Here is a 22,319-nt window from a genome sequence, read left to right on the forward strand (position 1 = left end):
CCTGCCTGGTGTGACTGTCTCTCTCTCTCTCTCTCTGTCCCTGCCTGGTGTGACTGTCTCTCTCTCTCTCTCTGTCCCTGCCTGGTGTGACTGTCTCTCTCTCTCTCTCTCTGTCCCTGCCTGGTGTGACTGTCTCTCTCTCTCTCTCTGTCCCTGCCTGGTGTGACTGTCTCTCTCTCTCTCTCTCTGTCCCTGCCTGGTGTGACTGTCTCTGTCTCTGTCCCTGCTCGGTGTGACTGTCTCTCTCTCTCTCTGTGTCTCTGTCCCTGCCTGGTGTGACTGTGTCTCTCTCTCTCTCTCTCTGTCCCTGCCTGGTGTGACTGTCTCCCTCTCTCTCTCTGTCTCTGTCCCTGCCTGGTGTGACTGTCTCTCTCTCTGTCTCTCTGTCCCTGCCTGGTGTGACTGTCTCTCTCTCTGTCTCTCTGTCCCTGCCTGGTGTGACTGTCTCTCTCTCTCTCTCTCTCTCTGTCCCTGCCTGGTGTGACTGTCTCTCTCTCTCTCTCTGTCTCTGTCCCTGCCTGGTGTGACTGTCTCTCTCTCTCTCTCTGTCTCTCTGTCCCTGCCTGGTGTGACTGTCTCTCTCTCTCTCTCTCTGTGTCTCTGTCCCTGCCTGGTGTGACTGTCCCTCTCTCTCTCTGTGTCTCTGTCCCTGCCTGGTGTGACTGTCTCTCTCTCTCTCTGTGTCTCTGTCCCTGCCTGGTGTGACTGTCTCTCTCTCTCTCTGTGTCTCTGTCCCTGCCTGGTGTGACTGTCTCTCTCTCTCTCTCTGTCCCTGCCTGGTGTGACTGTCTCTCTCTCTCTCTCTCTGTCCCTGCCTGGTGTGACTGTCTCTGTCTCTGTCCCTGCTCGGTGTGACTGTCTCTCTCTCTCTCTGTGTCTCTGTCCCTGCCTGGTGTGACTGTGTCTCTCTCTCTCTCTCTCTGTCCCTGCCTGGTGTGACTGTCTCCCTCTCTCTCTCTGTCTCTGTCCCTGCCTGGTGTGACTGTCTCTCTCTCTGTCTCTCTGTCCCTGCCTGGTGTGACTGTCTCTCTCTCTGTCTCTCTGTCCCTGCCTGGTGTGACTGTCTCTCTCTCTCTCTCTCTCTGTCCCTGCCTGGTGTGACTGTCTCTCTCTCTCTCTCTGTCTCTGTCCCTGCCTGGTGTGACTGTCTCTCTCTCTCTCTCTGTCTCTCTGTCCCTGCCTGGTGTGACTGTGTCTCTCTCTCTCTCTCTCTCTCTCTGTCCCTGCCTGGTGTGACTGTCTCTCTCTCTCTCTCTGTCTCTGTCCCTGCCTGGTGTGACTGTCTCTCTCTCTCTCTGTGTCTCTGTCCCTGCCTGGTGTGACTGTCCCTCTCTCTCTCTGTGTCTCTGTCCCTGCCTGGTGTGACTGTCTCTCTCTCTCTCTGTGTCTCTGTCCCTGCCTGGTGTGACTGTCTCTCTCTCTCTCTCTCTGTCCCTGCCTGGTGTGACTGTCTCTCTCTCTCTCTCTCTGTCCCTGCCTGGTGTGACTGTCTCTGTCTCTGTCCCTGCTCGGTGTGACTGTCTCTCTCTCTCTCTGTGTCTCTGTCCCTGCCTGGTGTGACTGTGTCTCTCTCTCTCTCTCTCTGTCCCTGCCTGGTGTGACTGTCTCCCTCTCTCTCTCTGTCTCTGTCCCTGCCTGGTGTGACTGTCTCTCTCTCTCTCTGTGTCTCTGTCCCTGCCTGGTGTGACTGTGTCTCTCTCTCTGTCCCTGCCTGGTGTGACTGTCCCTCTCTCTCTCTGTCCCTGCCTGGTGTGACTGTCTCTCTCTCTGTCTCTCTGTCCCTGCCTGGTGTGACTGTCTCTCTCTCTCTCTGTGTCTCTGTCCCTGCCTGGTGTGACTGTCTCTCTCTCTCTCTCTGTCCCTGCCTGGTGTGACTGTCTCTCTCTCTCTCTCTCTGTCTCTGTCCCTGCCTGGTGTGACTGTCTCTCTCTCTCTCTGTCCCTGCCTGGTGTGACTGTCTCTCTCTCTCTCTCTCTGTCTCTGTCCCTGCCTGGTGTGACTGTCTCTCTCTCTCTCTGTCCCTGCCTGGTGTGACTGTCTCTCTCTCTCTCTCTGTGTCTCTGTCCTTGCCTGGTGTGACTGTGTCTCTCTCTCTCTCTCTCTCTGTCCCTGCCTGGTGTGACTGTCTCTCTCTCTCTCTCTGTCCCTGCCTGGTGTGACTGTCTCTCTGTGTCTCTGTCCCTGCCTGATGTGACTGTCTCTCTCTCTCTCTCTCTGTCCCTGCCTGGTGTGACTGTCTCTCTCTCTCTCTCTCTCTCTGTCCCTGCCTGGTGTGACTGTCTCTCTCTCTCTCTGTCCCTGCCTGGTGTGACTGTCTCCCTCTCTCTCTCTGTCTCTGTCCCTGCCTGGTGTGACTGTCTCTGTCCCTGCCTGGTGTGACTGTCTCTCTCTCTCTGTCCCTGCCTGGTGTGACTGTCCCTCTCTCTCTCTGTCTCTGTCCCTGCCTGGTATGACTGTCTCTCTCTCTCTGTCCCTGCCTGGTGTGACTGTCTCTCTCTCTCTGTCCCTGCCTGGTGTGACTGTCCCTCTCTCTCTCTGTCCCTGCCTGGTGTGACTGTCTCTCTCTCTCTCTCTGTGTCTCTGTCCCTGCCTGGTGTGACTGTCCCTCTCTCTCTCTGTCCCTGCCTGGTGTGACTGTCTCTCTCTCTCTCTCTGTCCCTGCCTGGTGTGACTGTCTCTCTCTCTCTCTGTCCCTGCCTGGTGTGACTGTCTCCCTCTCTCTCTCTCTCTCTTTCCCTGCCTGGTGTGACTGTCTCTCTCTCTCTCTGTCCCTGCCTGGTGTGACTGTCTCTCTCTCTCTCTGTCCCTGCCTGGTGTGACTGTCTCCCTCTCTCTCTCTCTGTCTCTGTCCCTGCCTGGTGTGACTGTCTCTCTCTCTCTCTCTCTCTGTCTCTGTCCCTGCCTGGTGTGACTGTCTCCCTCTCTCTCTCTCTCTCTTTCCCTGCCTGGTGTGACTGTCTCTCTCTCTCTCTCTCTGTGTCTCTGTCCCTGCCTGGTGTGACTGTCTCTCTCTCTCTCTGTCTCTGTCCCTGCCTGGTGTGACTGTCTCTCTCTCTCTATGTGTCTCTGTCCCTGCCTGGTGTGACTGTCTCTCTCTCTCTCTGTCTCTGTCACTGCCTGGTGTGACTGTGTGTCTCTCTCTCTCTGTGTCTCTGTCCCTGCCTGGTGTGACTGTCTCTCTCTCTCTCTCTCTCTCTCTGTCCCTGCCTGGTGTGACTGTCTCTCTCTCTCTCTCTGTCCCTGCCTGGTGTGACTGTCTCTCTCTCTCTGTCTCTGTCCCTGCCTGGTGTGACTGTCTCCCTCTCTCTGTCTCTCTCCCTGCCTGGTGTGACTGTCTCTCTCTCTCTCTCTCTCTCTGTCCCTGCCTGGTGTGACTGTCTCTCTCTCTCTCTCTCTCTCTCTCTGTCCCTGCCTGGTGTGACTGTCTCTCTCTCTCTCTCTGTCCCTGCCTGGTGTGACTGTCTCTCTCTCTCTATGTGTCTCTGTCCCTGCCTGGTGTGACTGTCTCTCTCTTTCTCTCTGTCTCTATCCCTGCCTGGTGTGACTGTCTCTCTCTCTCTCTCTGTCCCTGCCTGGTGTGACTGTCTCTCTCTCTCTCTCTGTCCCTGCCTGGTGTGACTGTCTCTCTCTCTCTCTCTGTCTCTGTCCCTGCCTGGTGTGACTGTCTCTCTCTCTCTCTCTCTCTCTGTCCCTGCCTGGTGTGACTGTCTCTCTCTCTCTCTCTCTCTCTGTCCCTGTCTGGTGTGACTGTCTCTCTCTCTCTCTCTGTGTCTCTGTCCCTGCCTGGTGTGACTGTCTCTCTCTCTCTCTCTCTCTCTGTCCTTGCCTGGTGTGACTGTCTCTCTCTCTCTCTCTCTGTCTCTGTCCCTGCCTGGTGTGACTGTCTCTCTCTCTCTCTGTCCCTGCCTGGTGTGACTGTCTCTCTCTCTCTCTCTCTGTCTCTGTCCCTGCCTGGTGTGACTGTCTCTCTCTCTCTCTGTCCCTGCCTGGTGTGACTGTCTCTCTCTCTCTCTCTCTGTCTCTGTCCCTGCCTGGTGTGACTGTCTCTCTCTCTCTCTGTCCCTGCCTGGTGTGACTGTCTCTCTCTCTCTCTCTGTGTCTCTGTCCTTGCCTGGTGTGACTGTGTCTCTCTCTCTCTCTCTCTCTGTCCCTGCCTGGTGTGACTGTCTCTCTCTCTCTCTCTGTCCCTGCCTGGTGTGACTGTCTCTCTGTGTCTCTGTCCCTGCCTGATGTGACTGTCTCTCTCTCTCTCTCTCTGTCCCTGCCTGGTGTGACTGTCTCTCTCTCTCTCTCTCTCTCTGTCCCTGCCTGGTGTGACTGTCTCTCTCTCTCTCTCTCTCTCTGTCCCTGCCTGGTGTGACTGTCTCCCTCTCTCTCTCTGTCTCTGTCCCTGCCTGGTGTGACTGTCTCTGTCCCTGCCTGGTGTGACTGTCTCTCTCTCTCTGTCCCTGCCTGGTGTGACTGTCCCTCTCTCTCTCTGTCTCTGTCCCTGCCTGGTATGACTGTCTCTCTCTCTCTGTCCCTGCCTGGTGTGACTGTCTCTCTCTCTCTGTCCCTGCCTGGTGTGACTGTCCCTCTCTCTCTCTGTCCCTGCCTGGTGTGACTGTCTCTCTCTCTCTCTCTGTGTCTCTGTCCCTGCCTGGTGTGACTGTCCCTCTCTCTCTCTGTCCCTGCCTGGTGTGACTGTCTCTCTCTCTCTCTCTGTCCCTGCCTGGTGTGACTGTCTCTCTCTCTCTCTGTCCCTGCCTGGTGTGACTGTCTCCCTCTCTCTCTCTCTCTCTTTCCCTGCCTGGTGTGACTGTCTCTCTCTCTCTCTGTCCCTGCCTGGTGTGACTGTCTCTCTCTCTCTCTGTCCCTGCCTGGTGTGACTGTCTCCCTCTCTCTCTCTCTGTCTCTGTCCCTGCCTGGTGTGACTGTCTCTCTCTCTCTCTCTCTCTGTCTCTGTCCCTGCCTGGTGTGACTGTCTCCCTCTCTCTCTCTCTCTCTTTCCCTGCCTGGTGTGACTGTCTCTCTCTCTCTCTGTCCCTGCCTGGTGTGACTGTCTCTCTCTCTCTCTGTCCCTGCCTGGTGTGACTGTCTCCCTCTCTCTCTCTCTGTCTCTGTCCCTGCCTGGTGTGACTGTCTCTCTCTCTCTCTTTCCCTGCCTGGTGTGACTGTCTCTCTCTCTCTCTCTGTGTCTCTGTCCCTGCCTGGTGTGACTGTCTCTCTCTCTGTGTCTCTGTCCCTGCCTGGTGTGACTGTCTCTCTCTCTCTCTCTCTGTCCCTGCCTGGTGTGACTGTCTCTCTCTCTCTCTGTGTCTCTGTCCCTGCCTGGTGTGACTGTCTCTCTCTCTCTCTCTGTGTCTCTGTCCCTGCCTGGTGTGACTGTCTCTCTCTCTGTGTCTCTGTCCCTGCCTGGTGTGACTGTCTCTCTCTCTCTCTCTGTGTCTCTGTCCCTGCCTGGTGTGACTGTCTCTCTCTCTCTCTCTGTCTCTGTCCCTGCCTGGTGTGACTGTCTCTCTCTCTCTCTCTCTGTCTCTGTCCCTGCCTGGTGTGACTGTCTCTCTCTCTCTCTCTGTGTCTCTGTCCCTGCCTGGTGTGACTGTCTCTCTCTCTCTCTCTCTGTCTCTGTCCCTGCCTGGTGTGACTGTCTCTCTCTCTCTCTGTCCCTGCCTGGTGTGACTGTCTCTCTCTCTCTCTGTCTCTGTCCCTGCCTGGTGTGACTGTCTCTCTCTCTCTCTGTCTCTGTCCCTGCCTGGTGTGACTGTCTCTCTCTCTCTCTGTCTCTGTCCCTGCCTGGTGTGACTGTCTCTCTCTCTCTCTCTCTCTCTGTCCCTGCCTGGTGTGACTGTCTCTCTCTCTCTCTGTCCTTGCCTGGTGTGACTGTCTCTCTCTCTCTCTCTGTGTCTCTGTCCCTGCCTGGTGTGACTGTCTCTCTCTCTCTCTGTCTCTGTCCCTGCCTGGTGTGACTGTCTCTCTCTCTCTCTCTCTGTCTCTGTCCCTGCCTGGTGTGACTGTCTCTCTCTCTCTCTCTCTCTGTCTCTGTCCCTGCCTGGTGTGACTGTCTCTCTCTCTGTCTCTCTCTCTCTGTCCCTGCCTGGTGTGACTGTCTCTCTCTCTCTCTCTGTCTCTGTCCCTGCCTGGTGTGACTGTCTCCCTCTCTCTCTCTGTCTCTGTCCCTGCCTGGTGTGACTGTCTCTCTCTCTCTCTGTGTCTCTGTCCCTGCCTGGTGTGACTGTCTCTCTCTCTGTCTCTCTCTCTCTGTCCCTGCCTGGTGTGACTGTCTCTCTCTCTCTCTCTGTCTCTGTCCCTGCCTGGTGTGACTGTCTCTCTCTCTCTGTGTCTCTGTCCCTGCCTGGTGTGACTGTCTCTCTCTCTCTGTGTCTCTGTCCCTGCCTGGTGTGACTGTCTCTCTCTCTGTCTCTCTCTCTCTGTCCCTGCCTGGTGTGACTGTCTCTCTCTCTTGTGTCTTTGTCCCTGCCTGGTGTGACTGTCTTTCTCTCTGTGTCTGTCCCTGCCTGGTGTGACTGTCTCTCTCTCTCTGTGTCTCTGTCCCTGCCTGGTGTGACTGTCCCTCTCTCTCTGTGTCTCTGTCCCTGCCTGGTGTGACTGTCTCTCTCTCTGTCTCTGTCCCTGCCTGGTGTGACTGTCTCTCTCTCTCTCTCTGTCCCTGCCTGGTGTGACTGTCTCTCTCTCTGTCTCTCTCTCTCTGTCCCTGCCTGGTGTGACTGTCTCTCTCTCTCTCTCTGTCCCTGCCTGGTGTGACTGTCTCTCTCTGTCTCTCTCTCTCTGTCCCTGCCTGGTGTGACTGTCTCTCTCTCTTGTGTCTCTGTCCCTGCCTGGTGTGACTGTCTCTCTCTCTCTCTCTGTCTCTGTCCCTGCCTGGTGTGACTGTCTCTCTCTCTCTCTCTGTCTCTGCCCCTGCCTGGTGTGACTGTCTCTCTCTCTCTCTCTGTCTCTGCCCCTGCCTGGTGTGACTGTCTCCCTCTCTGTGTCTGTCCCTGCCTGGTGTGACTGTCTCTCTCTCTCTCTCTCTGTCCCTGCCTGGTGTGACTGTCTCTCTCTCTCTCTCTGTCTCTGCCCCTGCCTGGTGTGACTGTCTCCCTCTCTGTGTCTGTCCCTGCCTGGTGTGACTGTCTCTCTCTCTCTCTCTCTGTCCCTGCCTGGTGTGACTGTCTCTCTCTCACTCTCTCTCTCCCCCCACCTCCCCTGCCCGGTGTGGCCTCAGTGTGGACCTCTGTCCTTGAGGTGAAGTCAGTGGGGTCTGTCAGTAGTGACTGGTGTCACTGAGTCCATGTGACAATGAAGGGAATTGCCTGTTCTACAGGGAGGTTGTGCTCTCGGTAGTAATGATGTTGGAACTGCATCCTCATGTTCTGGGGACTTGGCACTTCTGCAGAAAGGGAAATGTGAAGGTGATCAGAAGCTGGTGTAATCATGTCTGACCTGGGGTTCCCTCTAGGGGTTAAACTGCCCACCCTTCCTCAGTCTGGCTGCCATGTCACTCCAGACTAACAGCATTGATGTGGTCCACTCTTAACATCCCCAGGGCATTTGGGGATGGGGAATAAATGCTGGGCTGGTCAGCAATCCCCATATCCCATAAACATCAAAATGGACAGTTCCCTGGGGGTGGGGACGGACAGCGTGGACGGTCACTCTGGCTTTTACACTGCCAGAGACCACAAACACACCCTCGAATCCCATAGCAGGCAGTACCTTGCAACCCTGGCTGTTACGGAACTGTCACAGCCATCTTTCACAATAACATTCCAATGCCTGTATCCGGAATAAGGCTTTAATTCAGCGTGCCTGTTCCTGGACAGGGCAGTTACAGTGCTACTGGGAGGTTCACTTCCCAACCGTGTCCAGTTGCTAAGTCCCAGACACGAGGATGCATGTGCTTTTTAACAGCTGGTGTGTGCAGCAACCAGGCAGGCAGGAACAAACCTTTTGTGCGTTTAAGTAATGAGGAATGTTTACTCACACGTTCAGCCTGAAACACAACTCAACAGCACACTCACATTCACAGTCACTCACACACCACACACACATAGACAGACACACACATAGACCGTCAGAGAGTCAGCATTGAAGGAGTGGGCACTGTCGCAGGGTCAGTGCTGAGGGAGCGGGCACTTTCGGAGGGTCAGTGCTGAGGGAGTGGGCACTGTCGGAGGGTCAGTGCTGAGGGAGCGCCGCACTGTCGGAGGCTCAGTGCTGAGGGAGCGGGCACTGTCGCAGGGTCAGTGCTGAGGGAGCGGGCACTGTTGGAGGGTCAGTGCTGAGGGAGCGCCGACTGTCAGAGGGTCAGTGCTGAGGGAGCGCCGCACTGTCAGAGGGTCAGTGCTGAGGGAGCGCCGCACTGTCGGAGGGTCAGTGCTGAGGGAGCGCCGCACTGTCGGAGGGTCAGTGCTGAGGGAGCGCCGCACTGTCGGAGGGTCAGTGCTGAGGGAGCGCCGCACTGTCGGAGGGTCAGTGCTGAGGGAGCGGGCACCGTCGGAGGGTCAGTGCTGAGGGAATGCCGCACTGACGCAGGGTCAGTGCTGAGGGAGCGGGCACTGTCAGAGGGTCAGTGCTGAGGGAGCAGGCACTGTCGGAGGGTCAGTGCTGAGGGAGAGGGCACTGTCGGAGGGTCAGTGCTGAGGGAGCGCCGCACTGTCGGAGGGTCAGTGTTGAGGGAGCGCCGCAGAGTCGGAGGGTCAGTGCTGAGGGAGTGCCGCACTGTCGGAGGGTCAGTGCTGAGGGAGCGGGCACTGTCGGAGGGTCAGTGCTGAGGGAGCAGGCACCGTCGGAGGGTCAGTGCTGAGGGAGTGCCGCATTGTCGGAGGGTCAGTGCTGAGGGAGCGGGCACCGTCGGAGGGTCAGTGCTGAGGGAGTGCCGCACTGTCGGAGGGTCAGTGCTGAGGGAGTGCCGCATTGTCGGAGGGTCAGTGCTGAGGGAGTGCCGCACTGTCGGAGGGGCAGTGCTGAGGGACCGCCGCACTGACGGAGGGTCAGTGCTGAGGGAGTGCCGCACTGTCGGAGGGTCAGTGCTGAGGGAGTGCCGTACTGTCGGAGGGTCAGTGCTGAGGGAGTGCCGCACTGTCGGAGGGTCAGTGCTGAGGGAGTGCCGCACTGTCGGTGGGTCAGTGCTGAGGGAGTGCCGCACTGTCGGAGGGTCAGTGCTGAGGGAGTGCCGCACTGTCGGAGGGTCAGTGCTGAGGGAGTGCCGCACTGTCGGAGGGTCAGTGCTGAGGGAGTGCCGCACTGTCGGAGGGGCAGTGCTGAGGGACCGCCGCACTGTCGGAGGGTCAGTGCTGAGGGAGTGCCGCACTGTCGGAGGGTCAGTGCTGAGGGAGTGCTGCACTGTTGGAGGGTCAGTGCTGAGGGAGCAACTGAGTGTGGCTGAGTCCACTTCATTAAGTATTTCACGAGGTGTAAAGCTCGTTAAGAGCTTCTGAGGATGTGACAAGTGATATAGAAATGCAGTCAGCACTGCAGAATATTGACAGAATCGAAGAGGTGTTCTGAAACTGGTTTGATTCTCGCAGCCATTCAGTTTAATCACATCCTGCCCTCTGTCAGGGTGAAGCCGATCTCTTTATGATTTCAGTCAATCCTCTCCCCAGGGCATGGTCCCAGTGGCTGTAGGCAGGGAACGTGGTGCATGTTCAGAACATCATGCTCTCGGTACATGCTCTCCCTGCATCTGCCCTGTCTGACCCTGTTAGAGCTTTAGAAGTCTCTGTGAGATTCCCCATCTTGTCTGAGCTCCAATGGGAACAATCCTAACCTGGTCAATCTCTCCTCATCCGTCAATCCCACCGTCCCCGGGATCAGCCTGGGAAAACCTTCCCTGCACTCCCTCGAGAGTAACAACATCCTTCCTCGGAAAAGGAGACCAGGCTGCACACAGTATTCCAGGGGTGGTCTCCACTGTATCACTGCACCAACACATCCCTGCTCCGGGACTCGAATACCAGGTGGCAAACTGGACAAAGGTCCAACGGGAGGAGGGTCCGGCCTGAAACCTTTGCAACACCACACTTCATCAACAATGGTCCCTCCAGCATCTACAGTCACCACTGCCTCCGCGTTGGACACAAATCACATGATTGTCTCACCCTGGAAAGTACACGCAGTGGATTTGAAGACACCAGCTTTCCTGCGGTTTGAGCGTAAGTTGGAATAGTTTCAGGATTCTGGTGAAGGGGTGGACTTGCTGCTTACCAAGGGGTCAGTCAGCCGGATTGGGGAATGGGTACAGTGTTATATGGTGGACCTGCCACATCCACTGCACTGGTCTCCACCCATGGACAACGTAACAAAGGGACAAACATGGCGCCGCCTCACCATGTGACTGCTTCTTTCTGAACCTGGGGGTGCTGGTGTCAGGTTGATTGTCCAAGTTAATTGTTTAAAGATATTGCTCTCAGCTGAAGATGAAGACAATCACCACCTTTGTTTCGGAAGAAAGCCAATCAATTGTGGAATGCCTTCTGCAGGTCTCAGGATAAGTCTGGAATGCATCCTATTATCCATCTGAGACAATGATGCTCCTTCTGAATTGACAGCACAAGCCATCTGACCTGTGGAAGCCATCTTTGCAATACTCTGATCATTTACAAAAAGAAAAGCCAATTTGAAAGATTCCATGTTGACTGAAGTTCATTTCTTGAAATTGAGGAATCTGATATGTCATTAATCGGTACAGGAGCTCCCGGGTGTAAGTTACTAACTCCTCAGAGTCACTCACCAGCTTACTGCCCTCAATGGGCATTCCACAGGCAAACAAGACAACTGCATTCACAACCTTAAACAGGAATACATGTTCACAATTCAGAACTGAAACTGGAGTCCCTCTTATATCTGCAGGCAAACTCTTCATGCCCTATACACAACCTATTTCTCGTGATATCCCTTTCTCCCTCACTGTTAGGTCTGCCTGACCGCTCTCTCACTCTCTGTTGTCTTTCATTCTCTGTCAGCTCTTCATCATTAACAACTGTGTTAGCTCTCACTCTGTTAGCTCTCCCTCTCTCTGTCTGCTCTCTCTTTCTCTGTCAGCTCAATCTCTCTCTTTCTCTCTCTGTTATCTTTCATTCTCTGTCAGCTCATTGTCATTAACAACTGTGTTAGCTCTCTCTCTTTGTTAACAATCCCACAACACCAGGTTATGGCCTAACAGATTACAGTGTCATGCTGCAGTCTCGGTTTGTTCAATATATCATTTCAGTTGCATGACAGTGTTGCTATAAATGCTGTGTCCTCTGATCCTGCTCCACATCTACCTGATGAAGGAGCAGTGCTCCGAGAGCTAGTGCTTCCAAATGAACCTGTTGGGACTATAACCTGGTGTTGTGTGATTTTTACTTAGTCCGTCCTAGTCCAACACCGGCTCCTCCACATCATCCCTCTGTTGGGTTTGTTTCTCGCTGTCTCTCTCTCTCTCTTTCTCTGCCTGCTCTCTCTCTCTGTCTGCCTGCTCTCTCTCTCTCTCTCTCTGCCTGTCTCTCTCTCTCTCTCTCTCGCCCAGTCTCTCTCCCTCTCTGATTGTCTGTCTGTCTCTCTCTCTCTCTCTCTCTCTCTGCCTGGCTCTCTCCCTCTCGCCCAGTCTCTCTCCCTCTCTGATTGTCTGTCTGTCTGTCTCTCTCTCTTTCACTGTCCCCCAAGATTCCAAGTCTAGCTGTTTCCTGGTGACTGTAATCTCTCAGTTATGGCACTGCCCTGTCAAATTCAGTCCTGGCTGAGGTAGCTGATCCACACCCCAGCATTGTAACATGATCAAGACAGGAGTAGGCCATTTGGCCCATCCAGACTGTTTTGCCATTCACCCGAATTCCACATTCCTGCCTTGTCCCAATATCCCCTAATTTCCAAAATATCCATCAACCTCTCTTGAACACAGTCAACACTGAGCCTCCAGCACCCACTGGGAGAGATAATTCCACAGGGATTCCCTGCCCTGAGTGAAACCTTGGTGGGAAGCACCCTGTAGCGTTACCCTTACCTTTAGCTCAGGGGCAAGGACACAGTCTCACCTGTATCACTGGAGGTCAGCAACTCACAAATCAGCCTCTTGGTGTTCAGGATGGAGGAAGGTCTGGATTTGATGTAGGCGCTGACACAGGCTGGTGCTCTGGTGTGTGGAATACGGAAAATCTCAGCCATAGAGTGTGCTAGCAGTGTTAGGCATTCAGAGATCTCTGTGTCGTCGCTCTGACAGTAAATCAGCCCCAGCACCGTGGGGGCAAAGAGCTGGCACCGCTGTCTCACATCTTTCAGGATCTCTCTGACCGTCGCCCTGCCCTCCTGCTGTTTCAGCCATTCCTCACGAAAGACGAAAAGGATGAGTTTGGCAGTGATGGATCGCGATCTTGCCGGGCAGATGGAGTAACCTGGAGCTGTAGACCCCTCGCGAGTGGCTCCCTCGCTGAGCTCCCTGTGGGAGCCCAGGCTCCTTTGGAACAGATCCTGAGCCAGCTCCCGGCACAGTCTCCCTCTCTCGCACTGGTTGCCACTGGTGTAGATGTCTCCCACCACCAGCACTGCCTCCCTGCCTCCCAGGTGGTGGATCAGATGCTGAAAGGTCTTCTCGATGTCCTCCTGGCATTGGCTGTCCATTGCTGTGGGGGCTGAAGCCTCTGGTAGCCACATCAGACTGGGAGCACAAGAGCTGCCTCTGGAAACGGAGCATTCAGTCAGGAGGTCAGCCTCGGAGATAGTCATAGCCCCGATGGAAAACAGATCAGATACGCGATGGAACAGGCCCATCTCATTCCCCTCCGCTGCCATTCACTTTGCTTGTTTGTTTATTCAGACTCCCAGTCTTCGATTGTTCAAACTGCCCATTGCTTTGGTGCTGTTCAGAAATTAATAGCTAATCCCTGATGTACTCGGTCTAATCTGTGTCCCCTGATTTCTGTTAATCATTCACCACCTCCAATCGTCCCCACATCACCCTTCGCTCTTTATGAATGTCTCCACACGATTTACTGCTCCCTGCAAATCAGGGCGGGTTAACCCAAGCAATTCCTCCAAATATCCCCCACCTCACACTCCCCAAACATCCCGCACCCCTCCCCCCAAATGCCCGCACCCCTCCCCCCAAACATCCCGCACGCCTCCCCCAAAACATCCCGCACGCCTCCCCCCCAAACATCCCGCACGCCTCCCCCGCAAACATCCCGCACCCCTCCCCCCAAACGCCCGCACACCTCCCCCCAAACATCCCGCACCCCTCCCCCCCAAACATCCCGCACCCCTCCCCCCCAAACATCCCGCACCCCTCCCCCCAAACGCCCGCACACCTCCCCCCAAACATCCCGCACCCCTCCCCCCCAAACATGCTGCACACCTCCCCCCCAAACATCCCGCACGCCTCCCCCCCAAACATCCCGCACCCCTCCCCCCCAAACATGCTGCACACCTCCCCCCAAACATCCCGCACCCCTCCCCCCCAAACATGCTGCACACCTCCCCCCCCAAACATCCCGCACGCCTCCCCCCCAAACATCCCGCACCCCTCCCCCCAAACATCCCGCACCCCTCCCCCACAAACATCCCGCACCCCTCCCCCCAAACATCCCGCACGCCTCCCCCCCAAACATCCCGCACCCCTCCCCCCAAACATGCTGCACACCTCCCCCCCAAACATCCCGCACACCTCCCCCCCAAACATCCCGCACGCCTCCCCCCCAAACATCCCGCACCCCTCCCCCCCAAACATCCCGCACCCCTCCCCCCAAACATCCCGCACCCCTCCCCCCCAAACATGCTGCACACCTCCCCCCCAAACATCCCGCACGCCTCCCCCCCAAACATCCCGCACCCCTCCCCCCAAACATCCCGCACCCCTCCCCCACAAACATCCCGCACCCCTCCCCCCAAACATCCCGCACCCCTCCCCCCAAACATGCTGCACACCTCCCCCCCAAACATCCCACACCCCTCCCCCAAAACATCCCGCACCCCTCCCCCCCAAACATCCCGCACACCTCCCCCCCAAACATCCCGCACCCCTCCCCCCCAAACATCCCGCACCCCTCCCCCCAAAACATCCCGCACGCCTCCCCCAAAAACATCCCGCACCCCTACCCCATAAACATCCCGCACCCCTACCCCAAAACATCCCGCACCCCTCCCCCCAAAACATCCCGCACGCCTCCCCCAAAAACATCCCGCACCCCTACCCCATAAACATCCCGCACCCCTCCCCCCCAAACATCCCGCACCCCTCCCCCCAAAACATCCCGCACGCCTCCCCCATAAACATCCCGCACCCCTACCCCAAAACATCCCGCACACCTCCCCCCCAAACATCCCACACCCCTCCCCACAAACATCCCGCACACCTCCCCCACAAACATCCCGCACACCTCCCCCCCAAACATCCTGCACCCCTCCCCCGCAAAACATCCCGCACCCCTCCCCCAAAACATCCTGCACGCCTCCCCCACAAACATCCCGCACACCTCCCCCCCAAACATCCTGCACCCCTCCCCCAAAACATCCCGCACACCTCCCCCACAGACATCCCGCACCCCTCCCCCCAAACATCCCGGTCCCCTCCCCCCCCCCAAACATCCAGCACCCCTCCCCCCCAAATATCCCGCACACCTCCCCCCCAAACATCCCGCACCCCTCCCCCCCAAACATCCCGCACCCCTCCCCCCCAAACATCCCGCACCCCTCCCCCAAAACATTCCACACCCCTCCCCCAAAACATCCCGGTCCCCTCCCCCCAAACATCCCGGTCCCCTCCCCCCCCCCCCCAAACATCCAGCACCCCTCCCCCCCAAATATCCCAGCACACCTGCCCCCCAAATATCCCGCACACCTGCCCCCCAAACATTCCGCAACCCTCCCCCCTAAACATCCCGCACCCCTCCCCCCTAAACATCCCGCACCCCTCCCCCCCAAACATGCTGCACACCTCCCCCCAAAACATCCCGCACCCCTCCCCCCTAAACATCCCGCACCCCTCCCCCCTAAACATCCCACACCCCTCCCCCCTAAACATCCCGCACCCCTCCCCCCAAATATGCCGCACTCCTCCCCCCCAAACATCCCGCACCCCTCCCCCCCAAACATCCCGCACGCCTCCCCCCAGACATTCCGCACCCCTCCCCCCTAAACATCCCGCACCCCTCCCCCCAAATATGCCGCACTCCTCCCCCCCAAACATCCCGCACCCCTCCCCCAAAACATCCCGCACCCCTCCCCCCCAAACATCCCGCATGCCTCCCCCCCAAACATCCCGCACCCCTCCCCCCCAAACATCCCGCACCCCTCCCCCCCAAACATCCCGCACCCCTCCCCCCAAAACATCCCGCACCCCTCCCCCAAAACATCCCGCACCCCTCCCCCCCAAACATCCCGCACCCCTCCCCCACAAACATCCCGCACCCCTCCCCCCAAAACATCCCGCACCCCTCCCCCCCACACATCCCGCACCCCTCCCCCCAAAACATCCCGCACGCCTCCCCCATAAACATCCCGCACCCCTCCCCCCCACACATCCCGCACCCCTCCCCCCCAAACATCCCGCACCCCTCCCCCCAAAACATCCCGCACCCCTCCCCCCCACACATCCCGCACCCCTCCCCCCAAACATCCTGCACGTATCCCCCACAAACATCCCGCACGCCTCCCCCACAAACATCCCGCACACCTCCCCCCCAAACATCCCACACCCCTCCCCCAAAACATCCCGCACCCCTCCCCCCCAAACATCCCGCACACCTCCCCCCCAAACATCCCGCACCCCTCCCCCCCAAACATCCCGCACCCCTCCCCCCAAAACATCCCGCACGCCTCCCCCATAAACATCCCGCACCCCTACCCCAAAACATCCCGCACGCCTCCCCCAAAACATCCCGCACCCCTCCCCCCCAAACATCCCGCACACCTCCCCCCCAAACATCCCGCACCCCTCCCCCCCAAACATCCCGCACCCCTCCCCCCAAAACATCCCGCACGCCTCCCCCATAAACATCCCGCACCCCTACCCCAAAACATCCCGCACACCTCCCCCCCAAACATCCCACACCCCTCCCCACAAACATCCCGCACACCTCCCCCACAAACATCCCGCACACCTCCCCCCCAAACATCCTGCACCCCTCCCCCAAAACATCCTGCACGCCTCCCCCACAGACATCCCGCACACCTCCCCCCCAAACATCCTGCACCCCTCCCCCAAAACATCCTGCACGCCTCCCCCACAAACATCCCGCACACCTCCCCCCCAAACATCCTGCACCCCTCCCCCAAAACATCCCGCACACCTCCCCCACAGACATCCCGCACCCCTCCCCCCAAACATCCCGGTCCCCTCCCCCCCCCCAAACATCCAGCACCCCTCCCCCCCAAATATCCCGCACACCTCCCCCCCAAACATCCCGCACCCCTCCCCCCCAAACATCCCGCACCCCTCCCCCCCAAACATCCCGCACCCCTCCCCCAAAACATTCCACACCCCTCCCCCAAAACATCCCGGTCCCCTCCCCCCAAACATCCCGGTCCCCTCCCCCCCCCCCCAAACATCCAGCACCCCTCCCCCCCAAATATCCCAGCACACCTGCCCCCCAAATATCCCGCACACCTGCCCCCCAAACATTCCGCAACCCTCCCCCCTAAACATCCCGCACCCCTCCCCCCTAAACATCCCGCACCCCTCCCCCCCAAACATGCTGCACACCTCCCCCCAAAACATCCCGCACCCCTCCCCCCTAAACATCCCGCACCCCTCCCCCTAAACATCCCACACCCCTCCCCCCTAAACATCCCGCACCCCTCCCCCCAAATATGCCGCACTCCTCCCCCCCAAACATCCCGCACCCCTCCCCCCCAAACATCCCGCACGCCTCCCCCCAGACATTCCGCACCCCTCCCCCCTAAACATCCCGCACCCCTCCCCCCAAATATGCCGCACTCCTCCCCCCCAAACATCCCGCACCCCTCCCCCCTAAACATCCCGCACCCCTCCCCCCTAAACATCCCGCACCCCTCCCCCCTAAACATCCCACACCCCTCCCCCCAAATATGCCGCACTCCTCCCCCCCAAACATCCCGCACCCCTCCCCCCCAAACATTCCGCACCCCTCCCCCCTAAACATCCCGCACGCCTCCCCCCAGACATCCCGCACCCCTCCCCCCCAAACATCCCGCACCCCTCCCCCCCAAACATTCCGCACCCCTCCCCCCTAAACATCCCGCACGCCTCCCCCCAGACATCCCGCACCCCTCCCCCCCAAACATCCCGCACCCCTCCCCTCCAAATATCGCACACCCCTCTCCCCCAAATATCCCGCACCCCTCCCCCCTAAACATTCCGCACCCCTCCCCCCAAACATCCCGCACCCCTCCCCCCTAAACATCCCGCACCCCTCCCCCCTAAACATCCCGCACCCCTCCCCCCTAAACATCCCGCATCCCTCCCCCCCAAACATCCCGCACCCCTCCCCACCAAACATCCCGCACCCCTCCCCCCAAACATCCCGCACCCCTCCCCCCCAGACATCCCGCACCCCTCCCCCCTAAACATCCCGCACCGCTCCCCCCCAAACATCCCGCACCCCTCCCCCACAAACATCCCGCACCCCTCCCCCCCAAATATCCCGCACCCCTCTCCCCCCAAACATCCCGCACCCCTCCCCCCCAAAACATCCCGCACTGCCCCCCCCAAACATCCCGCACCCCCCCCAAACATCCCGCACCCCTCCCCCCAAACATCCCGCACCCCTCCCTCCAAACATCCCGCACCCCTCCCCCCAAACATCCCGCACCCCTCCCCCCCAAACATCCCGCACCCCTCCCCACCAAACATCCCGCATCGCTCCCCCACAAACATCCCGCACCGCTCCCCCCAAACATCCCGCACCGCTCCCCCCCAAACATCCCGCACCGCTCCCCCCAAACATCCCGCACCCCTCCCCTCCAAACATCCCGCACCCCTCCCCCCCAAACATCCCGCACCCCTCCCCCCAAACATCCCACACCGCTCCCCCCCAAACATCCCGCACCCCTCCCCCCCAAACATCCCACACCGCTCCCCCCAAACATCCCACACCGCTCCCCCACAAACATCCCGCACCGCTCCCCCACAAACATCCCGCACCCCTCCCCCCCCAACATCCCTCCACTACACACATCCCTCACCCCCCCAAACATCCCTCACCCCCCAAACATCCCTCCCCCCAAACATCCCGCACCCCACCCCCCGCAAAATCCCGCAACCCTCCCCCAAATATTCCTCACCTCTCCCCCTCCCCAAACATCCCTCACCTTTCCCCCAAATATCCTTCACCCCTCCCCCTCCCCAAATATCCCTCACCCTTCCCCAAATATCCCTCACCCCTCCCCCTCCCCCAAATATCCCTCACCCCTACCCCTCCCCCTCCCCCAAATATCCCTCACCTCTCCCCCTCCCCCTCCCCAAGCATCCCTCACCTTTCCCCCAAATATCCTTCACCCCTCCCCCTCCCCAAATATCCCTCCCCCTCCCCCAAATATCCCTCACCCCGACATCTCCCCCAAATATCCCTCACCTCTCCCCCACCCCCAAATATCCCTCACCCCTACCCCTCCCCCAAAATCCCTCACCTCTCCCCCGCCCCCAAATATCCCTGATCCTCCCCTCCCCCAAATATCCCTCACCTCTCCCCCTCCCCAAATATCCCTCACCTCTGCCCCTCCCCAAATATCCCTCAACCCCCCCCAAATATCCCTCACCCCACCCCTCCCCCAAATATCCCTCACCTCTCCCCTCCCCCAAATATCCCTCACCTCTCCCCTCCCCCAAATATCCCTCACCCCTCCCCCAAATATCCCTCACCTCTCCCCCTCCCCCAAATATCCCTCACCCCTCCCTTACAAGTATCCCCCCTCCTCCTCCCCCCAACAAATACCCTCCGCTTTCCTTCAACAAACATCACCCTTGCTCCCCACTCCCACACATATCCCCCACCCCCTTCATCAGTGACCCCTCAACACTTACCTTGTTGTTTCCTCCTCCCTGACGCACATATGGAGTGGACTGGACAGGACTGATACTTGAGGGACAGAGGGGCCAAACGGCCTCCCCCCTTTCCAAATCTGGGGACTCGAATCACAGAACAACACAGTACACAAGGAGCCTATTCAGCCCATCGAGCCAGGGTTGAAACTTGAAGACAGTGACACAATTAGTCCCACTCCACCTCTCCCGACTCTGCCCCCAGTATCCCTATAAGTTTATCCTTTTCTGGTCTCTTTCCAGTTCCCTTGAGGAAGTTGTAGCGGCTTCCATTGTTCCAGGCACAGAACTTGCTGCAGCAAATGCTCCTCATACCTCCCACTGTTTCTGGAATCCCTCCTGAGAAATGCCCCTTCTGCTCCTGAGGATGGAACTGAGCTCACGTGGCTGTGTGGTGGGATTGAGAGGAGAGCAGCACCAAGTCATCATCCCATCATACCCCCAGTCTTGAATTCCCCCACCCAAGGGAAAGGACACCTGCCAATCACCTTATCTATACCTCTCATGATTTTATAAACCTCTCTAAGGTCACGCCTCAGCCTTGAGGTCCTGGGGCCAATATTTGTCCCTCACGTCCCAATTACAAAAGCAGTGTTGGGATCTGTTTATTATCACATTGCACCTCGTGGGAGATTGATTCCTCCAGCGTCCTCTGTGTTGCGCAGTGCTTTGCCACACCATTGGATGTGAAAGGGCGCTAGAGAAATGAAAGTCGGTCTTCTCTGCAAAGTGTTCAATCTCCAACGTGGTGAGAAAGAACCTCGAAACGGTCTGAGCCCTGGTCCCGCATAAACAAACAGAAAACTGTTTTCCCTCCAAATGAGAACAGCGTGAACAGCAATGCAAGGTAAACAAGATGGTCATCAAATGACTGCTTTGTGTTGGGTCAGGGATTAGGCAGATTTGGGAACATTGCCCAGAACATTACTCTGACCCTCTCTTGTTGCTGGACAGAATCACTGCGGAGTGGTTTCCATTCCCTTGCCATGGACAGAATGGTTGGAGCACTGGGGGTGGGGGCCCCACTATTCATCACTGCCCTGTGTCAGCTTCCTGCGCTTTCAGCTCTATCCAACCATCCCATTCTGCTCACTGCTATTTTCCTCCATCCTGATGGTGCTGCCTCTCACTGGGATACAGTTCCTGAAGGGACTGACTCTCACTGGGATACAGTTCCTGAAGGTGCTGCCTCTCACTGGGATACAGTTCCTGAAGGGACTGACTCTCACTGGGATACAGTTCCTGAAGGTGCTGCCTCTCACTGGGATACAGTTCCTGAAGGTGCTGACTCTCACTGGGATACAGTCCCTGAAGGGACTGACTCTCACTGGGATACAGTCCCTGAAGGGACTGACTCTCTCTGGGATACAGTCCCTGATGGTGCTGCCTCTCACTGGGATACAGTTCCTGATGGTGCTGCCTCTCACTGGGATACAGTTCCTGAAGGGACTGCCTCTCACTGGGATACAGTTCCTGAAGGGGCTGACTCTCACTGGGATACAGTTCCTGAAGGGACTGCCTCTCACTGGGATACAGTTCCTGAAGGGGCTGACTCTCACTGGGATACAGTTCCTGAAGGGACTGACTCTCACTGGGATACAGTTCCTGAAGGGGCTGACTCTCACTGGGATACAGTTCCTGAAGGGGCTGACTCTCACTGGGATATAGTTCCTGAAGGGGCTGACTCTCACTGGGATACAGTTCCTGAAGGGACTGACTCTCACTGGGATACAGTTCCTGATGGTGCTGCCTCTCACTGGGATACAGTTCCTGAAGGGGCTGACTCTCACTGGGATACAGTTCCTGAAGGGGCTGACTCTCACTGGGATACAGTTCCTGAAGGGACTGACTCTCACTGGGATACAGTTCCTGAAGGTGCTGCCTCTCACTGGGATACAGTTCCTGAAGGGACTGACTCCCACTGGGATACAGTTCCTGATGGTGCTGACTCTCACTGGGATACAGTTCCTGATGGTGCTGCCTCTCACTGGGATACAGTTCCTGATGGTGCTGCCTCTCACTGGGATACAGTCCCTGAAGGGACTGCCTCTCACTGGGATACAGTTCCTGAAGGGACTGACTCTCACTGGGATACAGTTCCTGAAGGGGCTGACTCTCTCTGGGATACAGTTCCTGATGGTGCTGCCTCTCACTGGGATACAGTTCCTGAAGGGACTGACTCTCACTGGGATACAGTTCCTGAAGGGACTGACTCTCACTGGGATACAGTTCCTGAAGGGACTGACTCTCTCTGGGATACAGTTCCTGAAGGGACTGACTCTCACTGGGATACAGTTCCTGAAGGGACTGACTCTCACTGGGGTACAGTTCCTGAAGGTGCTAACTCTCTCTGGGATACAGTTCCTGAAGGGACTGACTCTCACTGGGATACAGTTCCTGAAGGGGCTGACTCTCTCTGGGATACAGTTCCTGAAGGGACTGACTCTCACTGGGATACAGTTCCTGAAGGGACTGACTCTCACTGGGATACAGTTCCTGAAGGGGCTGACTCTCACTGGGATACAGTTCCTGAAGGGACTGACTCTCACTGGGATACAGTTCCTGAAGGTGTTGACTCTCACTGGGATACAGTTCCTGAAGGGACTGACTCTCACTGGGATACAGTTCCTGAAGGGACTGACTCTCTCTGGGATACAGTTCCTGATGGTGCTGCCTCTCACTGGGATACAGTTCCTGATGGTGCTGACTCTCACTGGGATACAGTTCCTGATGGTGCTGACGCTCACTGGGATACAGTTCCTGAAGGGACTGACTCTCTCTGGGATACAGTTCCTGAAGGGACTGACTCTCACTGGGATACAGTTCCTGAAGGGACTGACTCTCACTGGGGTACAGTTCCTGAAGGTGCTAACTCTCTCTGGGATACAGTTCCTGAAGGGACTGACTCTCACTGGGATACAGTTCCTGAAGGGGCTGACTCTCTCTGGGATACAGTTCCTGAAGGGACTGACTCTCACTGGGATACAGTTCCTGAAGGGACTGACTCTCACTGGGATACAGTTCCTGAAGGGACTGACTCTCACTGGGATACAGTTCCTGAAGGGACTGACTCTCACTGGGATACAGTTCCTGAAGGTGTTGACTCTCACTGGGATACAGTTCCTGAAGGGACTGACTCTCACTGGGATACAGTTCCTGAAGGGACTGACTCTCACTGGGATACAGTTCCTGAAGGGACTGACTCTCTCTGGGATACAGTTCCTGAAGGTGCTGTCTCTCACTGGGATACAGTTCCTGAAGGGACTGACTCTCTCTGGGATACAGTTCCTGAAGGTGCTGTCTCTCACTGGGACACAATTCCTGAAGGTGCTGTCTCTCA

General features: G+C 57.5%; 1 protein-coding gene across 2 annotated transcripts in view; it reads right to left on the reverse strand.

Moving 5' to 3' along the window:
• The window catches only part of LOC122545492 (uncharacterized protein C2orf72 homolog), a 67,315-nt gene extending 47,427 nt beyond the window's left edge, over window positions 1–19,888 (reverse strand). Inside the window, exons 1-2 of one of the 2 annotated variants that reach the window (XM_087983032.1) lie at window positions 18,962–19,888; window positions 12,003–12,643 (exon numbers count right to left, since the gene is read on the reverse strand). In XM_087983032.1, coding sequence (XP_087839158.1) covers window positions 12,003–12,643; window positions 18,962–18,990 — 670 coding nt within the window. In that variant the 5' untranslated portion in view covers window positions 18,991–19,888. Of the gene's footprint in view, window positions 1–12,002; window positions 12,747–18,961 lie in introns of those variants that run through there. The other variant, XM_087983031.1, reaches the window with a different exon arrangement.
• Window positions 19,889–22,319: the final 2,431 nt, after the last annotated feature.

Source organism: Chiloscyllium plagiosum, unplaced genomic scaffold (genome assembly GCF_037043375.1).
Source record: "Chiloscyllium plagiosum isolate Xiang-an unplaced genomic scaffold, Cpla_swu_hap1 HiC_scaffold_44, whole genome shotgun sequence".
In the NCBI taxonomy this organism is placed as follows: domain Eukaryota; kingdom Metazoa; phylum Chordata; class Chondrichthyes; order Orectolobiformes; family Hemiscylliidae; genus Chiloscyllium; species Chiloscyllium plagiosum.